This window comes from Chanodichthys erythropterus, chromosome 16 (assembly GCF_024489055.1).
Source record: "Chanodichthys erythropterus isolate Z2021 chromosome 16, ASM2448905v1, whole genome shotgun sequence".
NCBI classification, from domain to species: domain Eukaryota; kingdom Metazoa; phylum Chordata; class Actinopteri; order Cypriniformes; family Xenocyprididae; genus Chanodichthys; species Chanodichthys erythropterus.
In genome coordinates, this window is record NC_090236.1 from 24,478,524 (window position 1) to 24,502,179 (window position 23,656).

At 38.6% G+C, this 23,656-nt stretch overlaps 1 protein-coding gene across 2 annotated transcripts in view; it reads right to left on the reverse strand.

The window, feature by feature from the left end:
- Positions 1-23,656, reverse strand: part of abca4b (ATP-binding cassette, sub-family A (ABC1), member 4b) — a 47,502-nt gene that overhangs the window by 13,170 nt on the left and 10,676 nt on the right. Inside the window, exons 7-27 of one of the 2 annotated variants that reach the window (XM_067363825.1) lie at positions 20,777-20,866; positions 17,020-17,260; positions 16,747-16,886; positions 15,881-15,997; positions 12,802-12,999; positions 10,210-10,415; positions 7,437-7,613; positions 6,750-6,972; positions 6,191-6,412; positions 4,592-4,796; positions 4,412-4,510; positions 4,064-4,279; positions 3,555-3,732; positions 3,325-3,456; positions 3,104-3,243; positions 2,361-2,498; positions 2,012-2,193; positions 1,045-1,144; positions 760-965; positions 477-531; positions 282-344 (exon numbers count right to left, since the gene is read on the reverse strand). In XM_067363825.1, coding sequence (XP_067219926.1) covers positions 282-344; positions 477-531; positions 760-965; positions 1,045-1,144; positions 2,012-2,193; positions 2,361-2,498; positions 3,104-3,243; positions 3,325-3,456; positions 3,555-3,732; positions 4,064-4,279; positions 4,412-4,510; positions 4,592-4,796; positions 6,191-6,412; positions 6,750-6,972; positions 7,437-7,613; positions 10,210-10,415; positions 12,802-12,999; positions 15,881-15,997; positions 16,747-16,886; positions 17,020-17,260; positions 20,777-20,866 — 3,328 coding nt within the window. Of the gene's footprint in view, positions 1-269; positions 345-476; positions 532-759; positions 966-1,044; positions 1,145-2,011; positions 2,194-2,360; positions 2,499-3,103; positions 3,244-3,324; positions 3,457-3,554; positions 3,733-4,063; positions 4,280-4,411; positions 4,511-4,591; positions 4,797-6,190; positions 6,413-6,749; positions 6,973-7,436; positions 7,614-10,209; positions 10,416-12,801; positions 13,000-15,880; positions 15,998-16,746; positions 16,887-17,019; positions 17,261-20,776; positions 20,867-23,656 lie in introns of both variants that reach the window. The other variant, XM_067363824.1, reaches the window with a different exon arrangement.

A 23,656-nucleotide genomic window follows, 5' to 3' on the forward strand; every position in this document is an offset into this window, starting at 1 on the left:
TACTAGCTTAACCAAGAACCATTGTCAGGCAATCAGTCAGCACAAATGACTGGTTTACCAGCTAGACCAGCACTAATCAGCACAAACCAGCCTGGACCAGCATGGAAATTCACATTGGTCTAAGATGGTCTGGTTGCTGCCAAGAGCTACTGTTTCTCAAGAAGCTTTATCTCTACATGAAGCATAGCACCTCAGTCAAACCCTTTAGCACCCTGTTAGCTTCTTAGCATGAGTGCTGAGCAAAGCTGAGATCTGGGATCTCGATTCACCTTCAACATTACTCGTAGCCTCTCTTTCTTTCAAGAAACCATTGCCATTTTTCCTCTGTTGTAGCATCCATTGCTCTGAGGGGGTAGTTTGACACAGTCAAACACAGGGTTATGAACTACTGGTTTATGGAAAGTACAGGACTTTATGAGATGAATTAACTTGAGATGAATTTTATATATAAATATAGATAATATGAGGATTTTTACCTGGTGTAACAGAGCTGTTGGCTGCCTCTCCATCTGCTGTAACTTTCAGAAAGATCTAAATATATACAACACAGTTTCTTAAATCATTAATGAGCACACACATATCAGTAAGTTTTGCACAGTAACAGCCAACATATATATATATAATCAATACCCATATATAAATATTAAAATTATACACAAAATTTAAGCACAAAAGCTATATAAATTCTGCAGTCTGTTGACTGGTATCACTGATGGTAATGGTTGCAAGCATAAAGAAAGAAAAGAAATGTTGTTCAACCTCCTCTAGTGATGTGTCAGATATGCCAAAGCTACTGAGGCCCATGTCAGCCAAGGTTTCCTCCAGTTCTCGGAAAAGGCTGGCGTAAGCACGATATTTAAAACCCTTATTTGGGAGCAGATAGGTCATCTCCTGACCTATCATTTCAATCAGCTTTGCCTCAGGTACATGATGATGAATCAGAGTAGTGATGCTCTCAACATTCCCTGTGTAGAGAGATAGAAAAAAATATTAATTTTTGAAGAAATGATATCACTGTATATTTTGAGTTGTTATTCCACTGACCGTCCAGTGTTCTCTCAGGCTGTACTGCCTGACTCTCTTCTTTATATCTAGTGCAGGTGGAGCAGGTGCAGGAACATTCAGATGCACAGTCACACTCATTCTGAGGAGCACAAGAACTTTTATTGGACACAGTCAAAATACTGTACTTTTAAGAACCACATTCCAGGTATTTATGTTATTTTTAGGGGTTATCCTCTATCATCTCTTCTCTCTGATGACGTATTCTCTGGAGGGACCATAATCCCTCCCTTCCAGGAACATTCGCTTGGTTTATATAACATTTTATTGGTGGAAGCTAGATATTTCACTTCATAACTTAAATATCTATATTTTTTTTTTACACAAATGCATCAATTCGCTTCAGAAGGCCTTTATTAACCCCCCGGAGCGGTGTGGAGTATGTTTATGATGGATGTATGTGGATGGAAGCACTTTCTTGAGCTTCATACTAATTGGTATTGCTCACTACCATTATAAAGCTTAGATGTATCAGGATATTTATTAATATAACTCTGATTGTGTTCATCAGAAAGAAGAAAGTCATATACACCTAGGATGGCTTGAGGGTGAGGAAAACTTGGGCTAATTTTCATTTGAAAATGAACTCACCCTATAAATTGTATTTTCTGATTTATGATAAAAGGGATATCCAAAATAAATTAAAAAAAAAAAATTGTAAACTCTAATATCTCAAATAAATTAAACAGAATTTTGAACCTGGCTTTATCAAATGCTCATATTTCTGTGAAAAATATGTATGCAAATTAGAGCATTTTTAACTAGATAATGCCTAATTTGCATATTTAAGTACAACATTTCAGAAAACTTGTAATACAAAACAATCATCTTAATTTTAAAGTATTGTGGTGGTTTATCAGTATGGTGATATATATTAGTTAAAATTTTTACTTTATATTCACCCATGGTGTTTTGCTGTACTTAACAACATGGTAAAAAGAAGTCTCACCTCCTTCTTGCGCTGGTCTTTAATGCGACGCACCAGCGTGAGGTAGAAACCTACTCCAAAGCAGTTCTTCAGAAAGAGAGGAGAGCCACTGCAGTGTAGTTTCCCTTTAGAGATAATGGCAACTCTGTCACTTAACAGGTCTGCCTCATCCATGTGATGAGTGGACAGTATTACTGTGCGGCCTGGATGAAGTGTGTGTGTAAGAGAGAGAGAAAGAGATGATACAGATATTTAATAACAGGAGGATCCGATTTGTATATTATTACATGAGCAGCTGTACAACAAAGTCTCTGGCAGTGGTGGTATTTATAATCCTGCCATGTTTTCTTTGGCCAGAAGATGGCAGTACCTGTGCGGTACTTGAGTAGCAGGTCCCAAATGGAGCGTCTGGAGTATGGATCCACTCCTGATGTTGGCTCATCCAAAATCACCACCTTAGAACCGCCTACGAAAGCCATCGCCACTGACAGCTTCCTCTGCATACCCCCTTATTGACAGAGCAGAAGCAAATTGTAAAAAAATGTAATGTAAAAAGTCACTAAAAATTGCATATACTGTGGGTACAGTCAGAGATATTTAAGACAACATGACACCCAGAGATTGTGTCAGGAAATAACGCTGGAACATTTGAAACCTAGGCACAATCATAAAGCAAGCCTGTTCTTCGCCTTCAGAGTAAAACATGAGTAATTCTGAGATAATGTGTTCGGTCAGTTCATGTCTGTGCTTTAAAGATCTTACAAAAATACGTTTTTCTGTTTTAATATATTTTAAAATATCATTTCCTTTTTCAGTATTCTTTGATGAATAGAAAGTTCAAAAGAACAGCATTTTTTTTTTAAAATATAAATCTTTTGTGACATTAGAAATGTCTTTACTGACACTTTTTTGCATCAAGTTGATGCATCTTTGCTTCATTTTATCCCTAACCCAGATCAGCTCCAAATAAGAAGCTTATCTCCAGTACCCCCCGTCTCCCTGGTTTTTAAGTATCTGTCTATAACACAGATCCTGAGTGGGCAAACTTTAGACCCCTTAATAACAGATTGCAGATAAACCAGATTATCATCTCAGGTTCACATTCAGACCCACCAGAGAGGTTCTGTGCTTCCTCGTCTCGTTTATGAGGCAATCCCAGGTCCTCCAGCATGTCTTCAACCTCCTGCTCGGCCTCCTTGCGCTCACGTCCCTTCATCAGAGAGTAGAAGAGAATATGCTCCTCTACTGTCAGACTGAGTGAAATAAAATGAAACATACATATCAGATTGCAGTATTTATAATATTATGTCCACTTGCAAAGAAAGAGTGCTCACTGGTTGAAGAGGATGTTGTACTGCGGACACATGCCCAACGACTGTCGTATGGTGTCCATTTCTGTGCGAATGTCCCTCCCATATACGTAAGCCGTTCCAGAGGTGGGCGGAAACAACCCAGTCAATATGGACCTGCGACAGTGCAAGTACATATATGAGAAATGTGTCCAAAATGACACAAACTAGATGTTTCTATATCATCAAAGGATAAAGAGAAGATAAGGACGCACAAAGTGGTGGTCTTTCCTGCCCCATTGTGACCCAGGAAAGAAGTGATCTGGTCCTCATAGAAGTTCATGCTGAGACAGTCCACTGCAGGTCTTGAGTTCCTCGAATACACCTTCACCAAGTCCTGTACTGAGACTCCTATTAACAGACCCTCCGGTTCTGGCTCAAAGAATGGATTTCCTGCAATAAAATACCCATACGGACACTAAACCAGACAGATAACTGACAATGTAACAGGTTTGGGTTCATATACAGGTTTATATATTGTAGTACAGGAATACTCTAAAGATCAATTCACTCATTGACATTTTAATCGGAATGACAGTTAAAGGAAAATAGTGAAGCACAAATCAAAGAAATTCAACATTTGACATGTAAATTTGTAACCCTCAAACGTTAAAACTACACTTATGGTTCAAACAGCTATATAAATTTCTTTGGATTTAGAATTAAGTGTCTTTTTGAAACTTCAGGAAAAGTGTAAATAACACAACCCAACTGGCATCCTTACCATTGTGCACAGGCTGGATCTCCTCTTGTTGTATCTCTTCATGCGTTTTTAACTGCTCGTCCCGCTCTTTCTCCTTCTCCATCCTCTCTCGTTTCTCCTTGTGCTTGCAGTTCTTGCTGCTGCGGGAACCATTGCATTCCCTGTGATCCGGCGAAAGGCCCCCATGCTCAACATCCTCCTGCTTCTCCAAGTTATTTACCAGAGGCTTCTCAGGGCCTACAGAGAAGCAGAGGTGTTTACAAAATGAATCTAATGTAGGCCCTGTTTACACCTGTATTTTTTGCTGCCAACATGTGATTGAATCATCCTAAATGGATGTTTATATCAGGTGTAAACAATCAACCATACCTGGTTCTGGATTCTGTGAGGGTGAAGGTGAAGGTGTCAGCTTCACCCAGTACGAGGGCTGCAAAGGAAAATAAAATGGCCGACCAATGCCATACTGGCCTGAAAAGCCAATGGAACAAAGTAAGCTTTCTTTTACAGTAGTTTAGCAACATTCAGTGCAGTGCTTTGTAAGAAACTGACCTGGAAAGACATTGTCGAGATACCAAGCCAAAACAGCATAAAGAACTGCATCCAATAGCATCATCCGAATAGAAGTGAAGAAGGAGTACTCATCACCCTCTAGAGGACTTGTACCAATATTGTCCCACTGCAGACCCAGGCCTTGCTCCTCATAGCGGGATAGATACTCTGTCCCAAAACCAAAGGCCACTGGAGACAGAAAGCTCTGGAAAAGGAGGATTGTTTCACCAAACTTTAATTCATGCAAGAGCCATTTTGACCACTCAGATGTAAAGTCCAAATATAAATGAATGACTTTCTAAATTTAAATAGTTTCTAAATGAAATAAGATTTCATGCTAAATACATTTATAACAGTGGTTCTCAACCTATTTGACTTGAAGGCCTCCCTTAGTTCAACACAATATTAGAAAGCTCCCCAATATGTGACCCTGGAACACATAAACCAGCCATAAGTCGCACGGGTATATTTGTAACAGCCAACAATAGGTTGTATAGGTTGTATTCAAAACAGTTTGTTTTTTTTTTAAGTGGAAGTATTGATATATTAAATTAATTGACCACAGTGGTGTGACTTTAGAAGTTTATGTTCTTCAATTAAAAACAAGTTACTAAAGGGAGAAACAAATATTTTTAGTTTTTTATTATTTATTGTTTTATTATGCCATAGTATTATATATGAAATACATTGCTGTTTACACATTTACATATTTTATTTTATGGGTTTTAGCATTTTACTTTATGATTTCAGTTTGATTATTTTTTAATATAATTTTTGATTAAAGGTGCAATATGTAAGATTTCTGTTCGCTAGAGGTCACTAGAGGCCTATTCACAACAAAGGCGTAGCTTGATGACAGCAAGTTTGAGCGCGGAATCTTGGGACATATGGTCTTTACCTCAACGCCCGGTGGAAAAGAATTGGGACAGGACTCACGTTCATGGATGAGATTATTAAAGTTACTGTAGTATGAAGCAGAGCAGGACCGAGTGTTGTGGGAGCTGAACGAGGCCGCTGGAGCGATTGCGCAACACACACCACGAGCAGCGGAACTTTTATTATGCCACAGTCGCCGGCGCTGCTTCCACTTTTCCTGTCATGAGTATGAGGTAACACAGCTCTGAGGCATGGTAAAGCATGGTACTCGCAAAAAATCAAGAAAATTAGATTTAAACAATAAGACTAAACGTGTTGAGCTATATAACAACAATTAGTTTTCTGTCTATAAACGTAACCAAACAGTTGTTCCCTTTCCTATTAAAACATGTAAATATTAAACGTAAATATTTCCATGGTTTTTACAAAATAAACCCGGAAACCGAGGGTAACGCGGGTATGACGCAATTGACAGGCAACTTCTCACACGTCCCGGAGTCTTGGTTATAATAGCGATTTTCTACTCAAGTGAACAAAATATATAACACAGTGTTTTTTGGATATTTTACTGCAAAAATCTTACATATTGCACCTTTAATTTAAATTTAAAACTATTTAATCATAGTGATCCCCGGCCCCCTGGTTGAGAATGACCAAATTTTGAATGATGGCGTTTGAGACTGGATCGAATTGAAGAGAAGTAGAACACCATAGTGTACTCACCACGGCTAACTTCATATTCTTGGTAATGCGGTCCTGCCAGGCGAAACAGAAAATATGAGGAAGGTACAGGGTGAAGTAGATGATGCCGCTGCAAGCCGCAGCCAGGTTGGCCTTATTGAAGAATACACTCATCAGAAAGCACTGCATGATAGTGGCCACAGTGAACGTGAGGAGGAACAGGAACAGGATGATGGGATCACTGTAATTGAGCACTTTTCCAACCTGAGGACAAAGACATACAATAATTAGGATACTCTTCTAATTTAACAGCTAAATAATTTATCCTCACACATTTCTTTTCCTTTGCTTTGCTACTGATGAGGTAATGAGGTATAAATAGACAGTTATTGTCATAAAAATCCACAATTGTAAAATGTGGTCCAGGCATATTCTAAGTAATAAGGTCCAGAGGAAAACAATAAAGAGAGAGTGAGAGAGAGAGAGAGAGAGAGAGAGACCCTCCATATATGTACTAACAACATACATCCAGCAGAGGTCACAATGCAGAAGGAAAGGCTCAGAAGGAAAAAGTTCATCAGTCATCGCATTTCTTCCTCACCATGATAATGGCAGTCAGTAGAGCGGTGCTGGCGGCCATGATGAGGAAGCTGTCGATAAACCATGTGTACCAGATGACTCCATTAGAGACGCCCATGGCCTTCAGCGTATCCTTTAGCCTCATCTCCTTCTCCAGCACAATGCTCTTCACCACCATGGACACAGAGTAGATCCAGGCCAGCACCATGAAGATGGGGAAACAGCGATTTAGGGTCAGCATGAACCTTGATATGGGACAAAACAAACAAGATCCATTGAATAATTGCAAGGTTTCATTGAGAACTATTATATGCCATGAAATAATGCAACTGGAGTCATATGTGGAAAGACCACCCAAAATGAAAATTCTGTGAACATTTACTCACCCTCATGTTGTTCCAAGCATTACTTTCTTTCTTCTGCTGAACAAAAGAAGATATTTTAAAAATGTTGGTAACCAAACAGTTTAGGTCCCATTTACTTCTATTGTATAGTCAATAATATAATTTTAGTCAAAGGGAACCAAGACTGTTTGGTTGCCTAAACAGTTCTTCTTTTGTCTTCCGCAGGAGAAAGAAAAAAAAGGTTTGGAATGACCCAAATGATGACAGAATTTTCAACTGGGTGGAATATCCATTTAAGCTGGTCTGATGATATGGGATAGGGTCAGTTAGCCCTTTCTGACCACATAATTTCAGCCATCACTCACATGTCATCCACGTAGCAGGGGTAGGGCATCTGCTGCACGTAAACACCTAGAGGCCAGTCATGACCTGTGTGTAACTTTAGGATACCATGTTCAATCATGTCCTGCAGGTAGGCAAAACCTCCCCAAATGTAGCGATGGTCCTCCAGAGGGTCTGCCCTGGGGCCAGGGTCCCAGTACCTAAGAGAAAGAAAGAGTAGGATACTTAAAGGTGCATTTAGTAGTGTGGTGATCATTTAAAAAGTTTTACTCATAATCAAGAATATTGAATGTTTCTTGAGCAGCAAATCAGCATATTAGATTGATTTCTGTCAGGACCACTATCGTCAAATATGATTGATAATTACATAGAGTTTGTATTGACGGTATGGTTCTGTTCTGGGCAAGAACTCCCTAGGCATCCATGCAGCCTAGCATGGATAAGAGCAGGGAGAGCAGCAATAACCCCCCTAGGGTAAACCGAACAGAACCAATATACTGTATGTAGATATAATTAATGTCAATAATTTAACATGTACACATATTTCAAGAATTAGTTTGATTCAGGGGAATCATAAGGCAAATCCTGACTGACGAGAGGAGGAGCTGGGGATGGAGGAGGGTAATTAGCTCCTGAGAATGCAATAGCTGCTGCTAATACTGAGGAGCTTATATATTGGTGCTGTTATAGGCGTCATATTCCTATAGGTAGACGTCAGTCACCTGGGAGTCAGCTGATGCGAATTTCTGAAGGATCATGTGACACTGAAGACTGGCATAATAGCTGCTGAAAATTCAGCCTTGCCATCACATTAATATTTTACATTTTAAAATATATTACAAAAGAAAACGGTTATTTTAAATTGTATTACTATTTCACAATATTACTGTTTTACTGAATTAAAAAACATTTAAAAAATCTTAATCCCAAACTTAGTGTATATTTTTCATTGACAGTTTATCCAAGAGCAGTAAAATGCATTAATCCTTAGTGGTCAACAGTTTACGTACAATGGAGCTCAATCAGTAAATCATAGTCTACAGTATTTAAAATTAGTTTTAATATCACCTAATAAAACTCTATAGACTGTCATTGGGCTACTCTGAGATGAACATACTTAAAATTCAGCCTTCTAGCACATCACACTTGCTGTGTAATCCAACATGAATTACTCAAAAATGTTAACTTCAATAGTCTTTAATCCAAAAAAAATCTATATTTTGAAACCTGTTGAGTAAACTGAGTTTCACTGGGTAGAGGCTAAAATACTCAAAGCAACTGTAGACCTCTTAATGTACATATTCAGGTACTTTCTGGGGATCAGTGAAATACTGTATATGAATATTCCAGGACCATGACACTTTAGAGATTGTTAGTTTGTCATGCACATGTAAAGAAATTCCCTAGTTTGCTGGGAAGGCTACTCAAAAAAGTCAAAGCCAAGAAGGGTTTTGGATACTTATTCTTAATTATAACAGTGCTGAAATTTTGCAATAAAGCCTGTTTTTCCACAAGTCATACCATAACAATGTGCTTAATGTTATATAGTCCTGGACTGTTATGTTGAAGTGTTTCCTGTTTCTTGTGCCATGCTTTGTAGGCCCTGTCCCAAATGGCACCCTAAACACTTGCGGTCTTCCTACGAGTCCACACTTTCGTGACGTGACACCACAGACATGACTGTCGGGAAGAAATCTGATGCAGGCTCGGCAAAAGTGCGCATATCGAGGGTGCATATCGACCGCAAAGGGGGAGCTCGCTAGCACCCTTCTGAAACCTCAAATGACAAATGGGACACCATACGGTCTCATGGACTTAATGGACATGAGCACACGGCAGCCATTGTAAGTCCACAAGACAGAAAGTGCATATGAAGTGTGCCATTTGGGACAGGGCTGTAGTCTGCTTGTTACCCCCTGTGTATATAAAGTATAGCACTTGTGTTTCTCTAGTTCTTTGTCAGTCGATGTTTGATTTTACTCACATGTATGTGTTCCCTGTGTTTCCTGGTTGGTGTTTTGATAGCATTTAAATGTAACTCCTGCACTTAGATCTGCCTCATCTCCTGCATTACACTTAAAACGTTTAGGAGACAAAAAAAATGTTTTATCTGTAACTCAATTCACGCTGTTTTTTTTGTTTTGTTTTGGGGTTTTTTAGCAGTGCCTTGGCTTTGTATTATGCCCACATAATGAAAACACAATGAACCCACAGGGTCATTCTATCCTCTGCTGTTTGTTTTCGTGTGTCAAAGAGGGATGGCTACATGAGATATGATCAGACTAACACCGGCAGGCATGTTTTGTGCTCCAGAGAGACTCTCAGTAATGAGTGGTGTCACTTTGCAGTGTGCAGCACACTGGAGCTCCATGGAGAATGTGATTGTGCCCGCTCTTTCTCTTTTTCTTTCTCTAACAATAGTGCGTTGAGCAGTAACGCCTTACATGAACAAGAGAAGATCTTCCATTCTCTCCTTACACAAATGTTATATAAAATCTGAATCAAAACATGTACTCTGAAAGATGAGACAAGAACTTAAATCTAATGTTCCTTCAATGATCCCTCAAGATTGATTTAAACATTTTTTATGATTTTGATGAGTAAGGAAGCCCACTAAAATGGTTTATTTAAAAATTGTTTTTTAAGATTCATATAAAACAGATTCAGTCTCCACTTGTGGGGTTTAATGGTCTCGTAATCTGTGTCTCATGAACTACCAACCCTGACCTTGTTTAAGGAACAACCCTTATTAGATCAAATGAACAGTTAAGCCATTTAAACATCATGAAGTCTCACCTGTCTTTGATTTTGTTGGTACGTTCCACTGCATCAATGTCCATTCGGATCTTGAACTTGACATGGCGGGGGAGTTCTGTGGTCCAGGGATACATGTCCATGAAGACCAGACCTGCCCAGAACTTATTCTCCTCCAGCAGATGCAGAGCCTGATGGGTCATCATATTCTCATCCATGTGACCCACAAACTTATCCAGACTTATACACTGATAAGATATAAAAAGAAGAGTGTAAATATGAGTAAATAGAAAATAACATGCGTTTGAATGTTTAATCCTATAAGTGCTTGTGGTGACATCCATAAGTACATTGGATCATATACAGTATAGATGCACAAAAAATGCAAGACGAGTTACTCCTCTAAGTACTATTAGTACTTTTTATTCATTGCTTGTAAAGCAATATTGCACGAGCAAGTCCCACTGTTGTTTCCGAATATTGAGACAGCACAACTGCAAATGTGAAATTGTTTTATACAACAAACCATCCAATAAACAAGACATTAGTAATCAGTTGTTTACATTTTAGACACAATATTGCCAGTTACTTTGTCTATTTTTGCTTTACCAATGAAAATAGTTCCAAACAAAGCAACAACAGAACTGTTGTGCATCTCTGTGGTTCACTAATGGAATGAATCAATCTTTAAGAACAAATCTTTTAGGTGAATGATTGATTCATCACAGACTGAATCAGTGTTTTTAATGAATCTGTTGAGTAAATGATTGTTTCTCTCAACTGTTTTTGAACAATTCAGTTTTCCGCTTGTTGCCACCTACTGGTGTAACAATGTAACTGCAGAAAGAGTCTTCGTATGATCCCATCACATATACAGTAGAGTGCGCAAACACAAACAAGCAGCCAAAAAAAACGAGGACTGGAACTAATAATGTTGTATAATAATGTGTGTGTCACGCTTTCAAAAGCCAAAGCAATTCTCCATGTAGCAGGCCTCTCGTTCTCAAAGCGCTCCAATGACATGGGAAAATCACAGAGTCTGTGTTGGCTCTTCACTGGAGGACTGCTGTACAATAGCTGAGTGAACGGCTCGCTCTCACATCACATGCCACCGCACTAGAGCCGAGAGGCCTCCTATTTCATGTACACCATATCTAATGGAGTCATTCACAGTAATGTACAATGCCACCAGAGGTCCCGAACAAACAAGTGAATGGAAAGATTCAATGGGACCCCCTGCAGGACTCACATGTTCTCAACACATTTCAATTCAAAAACACAACATTCACATTCAGAAGCACACAGCTTGAGATCACACCCCCAAAAAACCACAAATAAACCAAAAAGACAGACAAATCAGTCATTTTTTCAGCGACAAATGATGCCATAGCTCTTCAAGGTAATATCTGAGCAAGGCTGAACGATGACAACTATAGCTAATGGGTTAAACAAGCAAGGTTTGTTTGTAAAGCACGATGGCTCTCCGCTCGGACGGAAACAAAAGGAGACTGGGTTGTTCTATGATCTCTCCCACCATCGCCATCCCAATCGAATCAATTTGCGAGAAGAGGCCTCCAGCTTACGAACAGGGGTTGTGAAGCTGAAGCTGAGTGATTTGCCCCTGTTGTTTCTCAGTGAAGCCCACCGTCCATAAAAACAACAAGGCGCTGGCAAAGAGTGGCTCTCCCACCCACTCTCTACTTAATCAAAGCCATACAATAGAGGGGCCTGCATGCTGTTGACAGCTTGCTTGTTCTTTTCCCTTTCACCCATCTGGCCACGATGGGCTCTATATAGCCGTGCTAAGTGGTCTTTCTTGTGGTGATGTGCTGAGAGCAATCAGCACTCCGTAGAATGAGAGCTGTGGTGCTCAGAGCTAAAGAGCCTCGTTCTGTGAAGTAAGGAACGACAAGGATGGTTTGAGGAAATGCTCTACATAGAGCATTGCTAGACCTTTTCATCTCCTCTGGAAAGAGCTGAATGTTTTAGAGGGGCAAGGTTTAAGGATGTAAATTAATTTTGACTTGTTTTTATGGAAGATATTTGCCAATATTAACATATTACAGTGCTAAACAATATTCCTTTCGGCTTTCACCGCACACTCCACCTGTGATTGTTTCTGAACAAATCTCTTGTATGAATTATTGTTTTATTCCAGAATGAATAAGTGTTGAGTAAAATCTGTTCAGTAAATGATTGTTTTGTTGAGTAAGTTTTGAGTGTTTTTGAACAAAAAAAGGTTATCTAGCGCAAATGCAGAAGATTGTATCGATACTGTAAAGATATTCGATATATAAATATTAAAGAGAACCTATTATGCAAAATTCACTTTTACATGGTGTCTGAACATTAATGTGTGTCAGCGGGTTATGAACACAACCACCCTATGATAGTAAAAATCCACCCACTCCTTTTTTTAATCCCCATAAATCATAAGCAGTGTCTCAAAATAAGCAGTTTGCAGGTTCTATGCAATGTGACATCACATTGCGGAGGCCCCACCTATCATCTAGTTCTATTTTGAAGGAAACATGTGGATGAGGTGGTTGAAATGGGAAGTAGATGAGTATTATTTATTTGTGGTTTATAACTAATTTATCCTTAAAGCCAATCTGAATTGATGACTGCTCTCACCTCACTGTACTGGTTGAACATCCTAATAGCCTGATCAGCCAGACTGAAGACATTTCTCCAGTCAAAGTTGGTCATGTTCATATATCTCTCCTTTTCTGGACCATTGTGCAGGAAGTTAAGGATGTCTTTGGTAGAGAACTCTGTTTCTTTAAGATTCCTGTCCAAAAAGTCCATCACTGTGGGGTTTCTAAGTGTGTCCTACAATGGGGAGGAAAAAGAGAAAGTCAGAGATAGAAATAAAGGACTGAAAAAAAAAACTTTCTTATGCTCACCAAGACTGCATTTATGTCATCAAAAATATACAGTGATTTGTGTTAGCATGCTGTGTTCACTGTTATCATGTTATGTTAATATATGTTATAAAGCAATGTTAATACATTTTTAAATATATTCAAGCTGAATTTTCAGTATTATTACTCCAGTCTTCAGCGTTACATGATCCTCAGAAATCATTATAATAAGCTGATTTGGTGCTCAAGAAACATTTATTATTAATATCAATGTTGAAAACAGTTTCAGGAAACAATGATCCATTTCTTCAGGACTCTTTGACAAAGAGAAAGTTCATAAGAATGTCTCGGGTTACGACTGTAACCCTTATTCCCTGAGACAATTAGGGGAGCGCCTCCAGCGTGACAGCTATATCTTATGTAGGTGTGCAGGGAGGCCCAGCCAGCTGCATCACAAACCTCTTGAAGGGAAACCCCAGATAACAGGGCTTTAGGGTTCTCCAGGCAAGAGGGAAGGCCACTTTGAAAGAGAGAAACTTCTCCGACAACTTGTCAATAGGTTCAAAGGGTGCCAGGGATAACCCTTCAAGAACCAGTGCCAGGCCCCAAATAGGAACCCTGGCTTGGGCGACAGGTCTCATCCTCTGAGCACCACGAAGGAAATTAACAATTAATTGGTGCTTAAAAGGACCACCGCTTAAAAGCATGTGGAAGGCAGCTATGGCTGCCACATAGACCTTAAGTGTGGACGGGGAAAGACCATCAGAGAAACGGCTTTGGAGGAACTCCAGCACTGAAGCCACTGGGCAGTTAACTGGGTCATTCTCTGCACCATAAAGGAAACACATTAAACTTTAGGGCATAAAGTTTCCTCATGGAGGGAGCTCTACAGTTTAAAATGGTATCAAACACCCTCTACTGAGAGACCAGTGCTTAGAAGCTGGTCCCCCTCAGAGGCCAGACCCATAGCTTCCACGGCTCTGGACGGGGGTCATAAATTAGGCCCCCGGCTTGCGACACTAGGTCCTGTCTGATGGGGATCTCCCAAGGGGTGCCTGCTAGGAGCTCTATGATGCCTGAAAACCAAACTCAGGCTGGCCAGCACAGGGCAACTAGGGGTAAACTGACCCCGTATCGCCAGATCCTCTCTAGAACTCCATATCCGCCTCAGCTGCGCCTGTACCACGTCATCCAGCCCCAGAGGAGCTGGATGCATGAGGGAAAACCAAAGTGGACAGTGGGAGTTCTCGAGGGAGGCGATTAAATCCACATCCGCTTGGCCGAAGTTCTGCCATGTCGGGGTGTAGCCTCCATTCCTCATGACTCAGCCTCTACCTCAACAGGGTGTCTGCTCCCAAATTTTGGTCCCCAGGAATATACATCGCTCTGAGCAAGAGCAACTTTCCCTGGGACCACAGAAGAACCTGATGCGGCATACTACAGAGAGGGCACGACTTCAGGCCCCCCTGCTGATTTATATAGGAGACCACCGATGTATTCTCCTTTCGTAGCAGAACATGATGGCCCCTGAGGTCCATGAGGAAGTGCCTCAGGGCTAGAAACACAGCCATCATCTCCAGGCAATTGATGTGCCACGAAAGATGATGCCCTCTCCACAGACCTCTGGTAAAGCGGCCTTCCATGACAGCTCCCCAGCCTGTGATGGATGCATCCAATTCCGTAATTTACGCTGACAAGACGCTCCCAACACAGGACCCTTGGACAAAAACAACATACCCAAAGAACGAAGGCATCTGCACGTTACTTTAATCATGTGGAATTTCCCCTCTGGGAAAACCCCCTGGTCCTTAGCCACCACTGCAGGGGTCTCATGTACAGCAGGCCAAAAGGTATTACAAACAACACCAAATAGGACTAACTAGTGTTGTCAAAAGTACCGACTTCGGTACCAATCGGTACTGAAATTTTAAAAACGTGACGCTTTGAGCGCTGTTGAGCGGATTCATAAACATCTCTGATTGGCCATTGTGTTGACGCGCTCATCGGATATGCCTGTGATTGGCTACAATTGGCTTTCAAACGCTCCCGCGTGTATCTGTGTAAGCGCTTAGTGAAGAGATTAATTGATGACTATTTACAACGTTTTTACAGCATTGATCATTGAAGCCTATCACAGACATATCCGATGAGCCGTGAAAACAACGGCCAATCAGAGATGTTTACGAATCCACTCAAAAGCACTCAAAGCGTCAAGTTTTTAAAATTTCAGTACCGACTAGGTACCGAAGTCGGTACTTTTGACAACACTAGGACTGACAACAACACAGAACACTTGGTGAAGAGCTTAATATAACACTGTGCCAGCTCTCTTTTGTAGCTTCTGTGTACAGCATCACATGACGTCATGACGCAACACCAATCGAGACTGAACTAGTTCAACACATGCTTCAGACGCTGTCAAGCTGGGAGGCACTCCCTAGTTCCCCATTTTCTTCGACGCAGCACGAGTTCCCTCAAAATGAAACAGCATTTATTTTAAATAGAAAATCTTTTGTAACATTAAATATATTTACTATAAATTTCAATCAATTTAATGCATCCTTTCTGAAAGGTATTCTTTTTTTTTTTACTTACTGACACCAAATATACAAACAATCTCAGACAATATTTGAGAATGGATTTACTTACAGATACAATAATATGACAGATAATATAAATGAAAACTTAATCCCATGAGAGATCATACAGAAAGGAGGACACTAAAGGAGGACAGTGGATTACATATTCAGAAGTTTGTTGGCATAATGTGGCATGTGAAGGGATAAAGAGAAGTGTGTATGCATGTACGGTATGTGTGTGTGTGAGATGAAAAGAAACAGATATGTTACCCGTATCATGTTCATTTGGACGCTGTTCTGAAAGAACTCCCAGAGCTGTGGTCCCACCTCTTCCCAGACCTTAGCCATTTTCTTCAACCTCTCTAGCTCCTCAAAAGTAGTGTTAGCCTGTAGAACACACACACACACAAACATGAATCCATATGCATTGTCAGTGTCATACTGTATGTTTACAGGGCACTTTAGGGATGCTCATTGAAACAAAAACAACCATCAAGATGGAAATATATATTCCAGTGTAACCCTGACTATTGAAGCACACAAGATGCTTGCTGGATTATCTCAAATTATGATGCTGAACATGATCATCATGTTTTACACAACTTGTGGAGTTCATGCAGCTCAAGTGCTGCTGTTATATAAAAAAAAAAAAAGAGATAAACCAGATACTGACACAATTCATGTTCAGGTCTCAGATTTTTTTGTCCCCACTGTATACCATTCAAAAGTTTGGGGTCAGTAAGATTTTTTCTTTTTAGAAATAATTACTTTTATTTAGTAAGGATGCATTAAATTTATCAAAAGTGAAAGTAAAGACTTTTATAATCTTACAAAAGAGCAACAAATTAGCATTAGAATGCTTTCTGAAGGATCATGTGACACTGAAGACTGGAGTAATGATGCTGAACATTCAGCTTTGCATCACGTGAATGAATTGAAATATTTATTTTAAAATGTAATAATAATATTTCACAATATTACCGTTTTTACTGTATTTTTGATCAAGTAAATGCAGCCTCATAAGCATAAGATACTTCTTTCAGAGAAAATCTTTCCAACCCCAAATAGTTTTGAATGGTAGTATACAATTTGGTTGACAGCGCATGTGTGAGAGTGGGTGGATATTTAAACCTTACACTCTTTAATATCTTTCTGACAGCCGCGGAGTCTGGGGTGTACAGGATCTTCCCCATCACCAGAGGCTTCACTGAATTCCACACGATTTTCGTAATAGGGTTTGACTCCAGGTTCTGCATCAATGCATTACAGAAAGGAGCTGTGGGCCACAGAGAGAGTGAATGAGAAACAGAACAAGAAAGAAAAGAAAGAAAAAGTGCAGAAGAAAAATTCAAAGAAAGTAAAAGATTTTTAAAAAAAGAAACTGAAAAAGACAGATCAACAGCTCTCACTTGCTGTCTTGTCGTAGGTGTAGCTCTCGTGTCCTCTGGAGCTGTTGATGCCTAGGAAAGCCTTGTAGTTATTGTCCTCATACCAGTTAAAAGAGAAGACCCGGGTGCCCTCACCCTCAGGGTATCCGCAGAACAGATCTGACACAGTGGACATCAGCTGACTGAAGGAAGTGGGACCCCCAGGCTGGAATATGGAGTACATGACCCGCATCAAGTCTTGGGAGCTGGGCCTCCCTGCAAGCTTTAGGAGAAAGGACATTTTAGTAAATTTAGTAAACTTTTATAGTCTGATTTTAAAACTATAACAGCTACAGTATGTACAGATTTATTTATGTATAAGGGGTCTTAAATGCAAAAGGGTAGGAGAAGTGGAGAAAGGCAAGATTTTCAGCACAAAACATCTTGAATGGTAATTTTATGATGTTTTAATGATCTTTTTAAGCTTGAATTACCAACTATTTTAATTGTATAGGAAACAGCAACTTGGATATTCTGCTAAAACATCTTCTTTTGTGATCCACAGAATGATATACAGCTTTTAAAAATTTGAGAGTAGTAAACAATGACAAAATGTTTGTGTTAACTATGTCTTTATGGCTGTAATAGCACAACTTTCACTTGAGAATAATTAAATATAAAGTTTGATGTATGCCTAAAAGCATACATTATCAGTCAAATGTTTGGACATAATGTACACTACTGCTCAATTTTAGGGGTCAGTAAATGCTTTTTTTAATTAATTAATTCTATTCAGCGTAAATGTGTAAAATATATCAAATTATGTTAATTTATGTTAATTGTTAACAAAAGATTTCTATTTCATATAAATGCTGTTCTTTTAAACTTTCTTTTCATTAAAAAAAAAATCTGTTTTCAGCATTGATAATAATAAGAAATGTTTCTCGAGCACCAAATCAGCATATGATAATGATTTCTAAAGGATCATTTGACACTGAAGACTGGAGTAATAATGCTGAAAATTCAGCTTATAACATGTTAAATTGTAATAATATTTCACAATATTTTACACAATTTTTTTTTTTTTTTTTAAGATTTATTTTTGGCATTTTTGCCTTTATTATGATAGGACAGTTACTAGACAGGAAGCGAAGTGGGAGAAAGAGAGGAGGACGGGACCGGGAAAGGACCACGAGCCGGGACTCGAACTCGGGTTTGCCCGAAGCGCATTGGCGCTACATGTCAGTGCGCTGCCCATGAGGCCATCGGCGCCGACCACAATATCTTACACTATTTTACTGTCCCTTTGACAAATAAAACTAATGAGAATAAGAGACTTCCTTCAAAGCATTAAAGAAGCTTACCGATCCCATACATGAATGTTAGTGTACACTGTAAACCCTAACACTCAAAATAATTCATGCATTTAAGTAGGGCAAACTCAAATTAAATAAATTAGTTCAATCAAATTAGCTTTTATGAGTATTTAGAAATTTCTTTTTCTTTTGAGTTCACGAAACTGACACATTTAAGTAATCTGAATTATATCATTGTTTTGAGTTTTATGAAATTGTTTCTTTTAATTTATACAAATTTAAATTTACCTGAAACTGGGCTGGGATTTCTATTTCCCAGCATTCAGGTTTACAGTGTACCTTTTCATTCTTTATTATTATTTTAGAATAATAGTACAGTTATCAAATGGAAATTTAAGATTTATGTAGTAAATGAAAAAAAGCTCTTTTAAAGGGATAGTTCACCCAAAAATGAAAATTTGATGTTTATCTGCTTACCCCCAGCACATCCAACATGTAAGTGACTTTGTTTCTTCAGTAGAACACAAATGATGATTTTTAACTCCAACCGTTGCCGTCTGTCAGTCAAATAATGCTAGTGGATGGGAACTTCTTTTATAAGAGTAAATAAAACTTGCTTAGACAAATCCAAATTAAACCCTGCGGCTCATGACGACACATTGATGTCCTAAGACACGAAACGATCGGTTTGTGCGAGAAACTGAACAGTATTTATATCGTTTTTTACCTCTAAAACACCACTATGTCCAACTACATTCAGCATTCGCTTAGTGAGGCCTGATCGTGCTCTAACAATGGCAGTGATGTCTCGCGCATATACTTCAATAAGTGCGAGACATCGCTGCCTCACTAAACGAGTGCTGATTGCAGTTGGATATAGTGGTGTTTTAGAGGTAAAAAATAATATAAATACTGTTTGGTTTCTCGCACAAACCGATCGTTTCGTGTCTTAGGACATCAATGTGTCATCACAAGCCGCAGGGTTTAATTTGGTCTATGCAAGTTTTATTTACTCTCATATTAGAAGTTCCCATTGACTCTCATTATTTGACTGACAGACGGCAACGGTTGGAGTTAAAAATCATCATTTGTGTTCTACTGAAGAAACAAAGTCACCTACATCTTGGATGCCCTGGGTGTAAGCAGATAAACATCAAATTTAAATTTTTGGGTGAACTATCCCTTTAAGGTAAGAGACGTGCCCTAGATGGTCGCTTGCAGAATGTCGCCTAATTGGTTGACCGACCTTGTCTGAACCTCACCATCCAGGGTCAACATCTCTTATCTGCCAGAACTAAAGCAGGCTAATACACGTGGCAACCTAAAGATGCACTTGAAGAGGATATCCCTAAATAAACCCTTATGTACAGTTGTGGCTCAATTTGGCATCCTGGAGGTAAAAATAAGGTGAGAACCAGGTTTGCAACTGATCCAATTTGAATTCTGCCATGTACATGATCAGTCTAATCCAACTGGTAAACTCTGTATAGAAATAAACAACACAAAAAAAGACATTTTGAAAAGTGTCTGTTTTTGTCCATACAATGTCCAGTGTTGTTTTGGACCCCATTGACTTTCATTGTAAGGACAAAAAACAAACAAATAAAAAAAAACAGAATAAACACCTTTTTTGTATGGGAACGACATGAGGGTAATGATGTAAGTAAATTATGACAGATTTTTCATTTTTTATTTGAGTGCATTAAAGAAAACCATTTCTAACAATATAAAAGACGTAATTAATAACATCATGTAATCTGATGTTATCTCTGAAGTTATGGGAAATGCTTTAGGGAGAATTCATGCGAAGGACAAATATCCTCACAGCTGTTATGCTCATTTTCATCTCCACAAAGCCTAGCAAATGCTGCTCTGTGTCAAAATAGGAGTGAACGTAAGATCCAGCACTTTTCCATGGGTCGTGAACTCTAATGCACACTATGATAGCACAGTGAGTCAAACCAGGTCAAGATAAGTGTAGGTGAAAACATGAAGATTTCCATAGAGGTTTCAGTATGAATTATGAGTCATTGCTCAACCTCGGCTAAACTAACACTTTTACTCCCTACTTCCCATTCATACATTCAGACCCACTGAGCGCAGATGGATTTAGTGGTGGGTGATAGCATTAGTTGGCCAGGCTTTCTGTCACCCAAGCAAAAGGGAAAGAAATGTACTCCACCAACAGGATGTGACCTCAGTGGAATGTCCTTTCAACATAATTATAAAACAGGAGTGATGAAACACATGCATGTACACACATTAATTGGTCATATAAACACTTTCTGCCCTTTTCACAAGATTATGGTGATTTAACCGTACAACTGAGGTTCTGATGTGATAGACAATAATGATCCGCACACACTTTCCTACCATCTCTCTTGGAGCTTTCTAAAGAGCTGAAGGGAAGTGAGGAGCTTCCTGGATGCTAAAATAAGGGTCTTGAAAGGGGAAAGGAACTGAGTTTTCTCAAGCAGTCGTACCTCCTGAAGCTTGTCGGACACTGCTGAAAGCACTCGACCCCAGAACTGCAGGTCCATCCCAGTCATGTGATTATCCAGCACCATGGGCAACTGAACACAGAGAAAAGGAAAGAGTGTTTGAGTTTATATGAAACCAAGGAAAAATGGAAATGTCGAGGTGGCCCACTCATTGTACTTATAGATATAATTACTTTGAGTACACAATTTTAAACGTTTTGTCATTGTAATACTGTTTTAAAAGTAATATTAAAATACATTACATACATTGTAAATAAATAAACGTAAAATAAAAATTTTTTTCTGGCAGCATCTGTTTAAAAACAGAAAAATACTGTCAGAAAAAAACCCATAGATAATCAGTAATTTCTTATCCTGTTGTTTATCCTTATTCTTATCCTACTGTTTATTACTGTAATTCTACACAAATCTCCTTATAATACTATAAAATCTTTGACTTTTAACATACATTCATTGTTAGATTACCATAGACCTCTATATAAACAATAATAATCCATTCCATTATAACTAGACGTGTTATATTAAAATCAGATACATACTGTATTATAAGCAACTTTAAAGTTTACTCTGTTCTTCTCCCAGTTCACCAGACACTTACATTCATGTATTTCGAGAGGTGTGGATGAATTCACATGTTGTAAATCACAACAGATCTGAGTCTCTGAACTGCGGCACAAACAAAAATGGCGGATATCGCGCATACAGCTCAACTAACGAGATCATTATAAAAGTGTTTAAACAACAAAACACATTCACTTATACATATTTGACAATTGGAATATCAGATATTTCATGAAATAGTTAACAAGTTTGTGAATATTTTGAATAAAAAAGGAAAAATGACAAAAGCAATCCATCAGTCATACAGTTCTGTTGTTGCTGCCGTGTGTCACGTGACAAACAGTGACGCGTCGTCATGGAAATAATAAAATGATTCCTTGATTTTAAGGTAATTTTCTGGTAGCAGGGGCACTAGTAAATTATTGTTTTTCTGTAGTATGTTGTCAGAAATTAATTTACCGTTTATTACTGTTAAATTACAGTTCATGTTTTTTTTTTTCATCTTACACCTTTAACACTTTTAACCCCACAACAAAATCCTTAGTGTTTAATGAACACTTATAGTGTTCACACTACAGAGTGCTAGAGTGTTAGAGTAACAGTGCAGCAGTGTTTAAATTAATTAGATAATTAAGTGACTAATTGAGGATTGACCATTACTGATGAATACCTGCTGTTAACATTGAAGGAAAGAGAAACAACAACAGAAAAAAAGACAAACGGAAACACAAGAACTACAGCTAACTACAGTCACAGCCTTAAAATCAGACATTAAATCTTTAAAGATCTCATTAAACAACTCCAAAAACAGCATTACCAGCTTCACTTACTACTAGACTAAATTTAATTCTGTCACATTGAAATTCATTCATCATTGAAATTCATATGCTTATTCTTGACGTCTGTGTGTGTCTAAATGATACAGATGTTTTTAAAATGATTCATATTATCTTTTTGTCATGACACTGATGTAGCTATATCATGCTGTAGAATCACAGAAATATCATAATCAAAAATATAAAACATCACCCATATAATTATAGATTAGAAAGAGATCAGCGAACCAGGCTGTTTCATGACTTAAAGCATTAATAAACAGCCAATAGTATCTGATCATATTTTCTTTGTGCTTTTTTGTTATAACATGTATGCCTTAAACACACAGTTACAGCAGACAAAGAAAAACTAATGTTGAAAAGTCAAGGGTGAAGAGCCCAACCGAAGCAAACACCGATCACCACAATGGTAACATTAAATGAATCAATAAAGCATTAACATTTAAACCCCACATTTAAAATAAAGCTGGTAATGAAAGTGAAGCTGGTAATGCTGTTTGTAGAGTTGTTTAATCAGATCTTGAAACTTCATTTATTCTTTCATCTTTATTTGATCTTACGGATTCTGCTTGTTAACAGCAGGTGTTCATCAGTGTAATTCACTGTCTTAAGTGAACTTTATTAGTAAACTATTTATGGAATGAGGGTATAGGGTGTGATTTGGGACACAGCCTCTTTGTGTCGACTTTGAGAGCTGCTAATTCAAGTTATACTGCTCTAGGCTACTTTCTCGAAAACAACAAATATTACCCAGAATACATTGTGTTGTACAGTATATTACTGTTTATTTAAACTACAGCTAATATCTGTAAAACAACAGGTATTTTATTGTATGACAGACCATTACCTGTAAAATTTATTTTTAACAATGTATACGACCACTTAAAGGATTTTTAAATGCTTTTAAAAGAAGTCTCGTGGTCACCAAGGCTGCTTTTTTTGTCACTCAATCCTTCAGAAATCATTCTAATAGACTGTCTAATGTGAGAGCGAGCTTCCATCTATCATGATCTACAGCTGCATCTGGATTGATGTTGCTTGTCTTATTGGCACATATCTTTGTAGCGAAGTACATGCTTTCCTGCTGGCCTGGAGCCATTGGCAAGTTCGCCGTACAGCAGGTCTTTGGGCATTCAGCTGGTGTGCATGCGTCTCTGGGTGAGCTTTTGTTTGGAATGTGGTCTTGCCAGGAGATGCCCAAAATCCATCTTAGGACCTATTTACAAAAGTGCATTTTCGTTTTAAAATGACATAAGTTTTGCTACAGTTACGCCTGTCGTTTTCACTACGCCAGCGTTTTCGAACCTCAAAAACAGAGACTTTCGAAAACGCTGCAGACCCATTTTAGTTTGAAAATGCCGGGGTTGCGTTTCAGTATAAACAGACCAAAACAGAGACTTTTGAAAATGATGGCGTGGCTGCCCACATTCACTCTGCTTATCCTTGACGACCGTGTAAACAATAA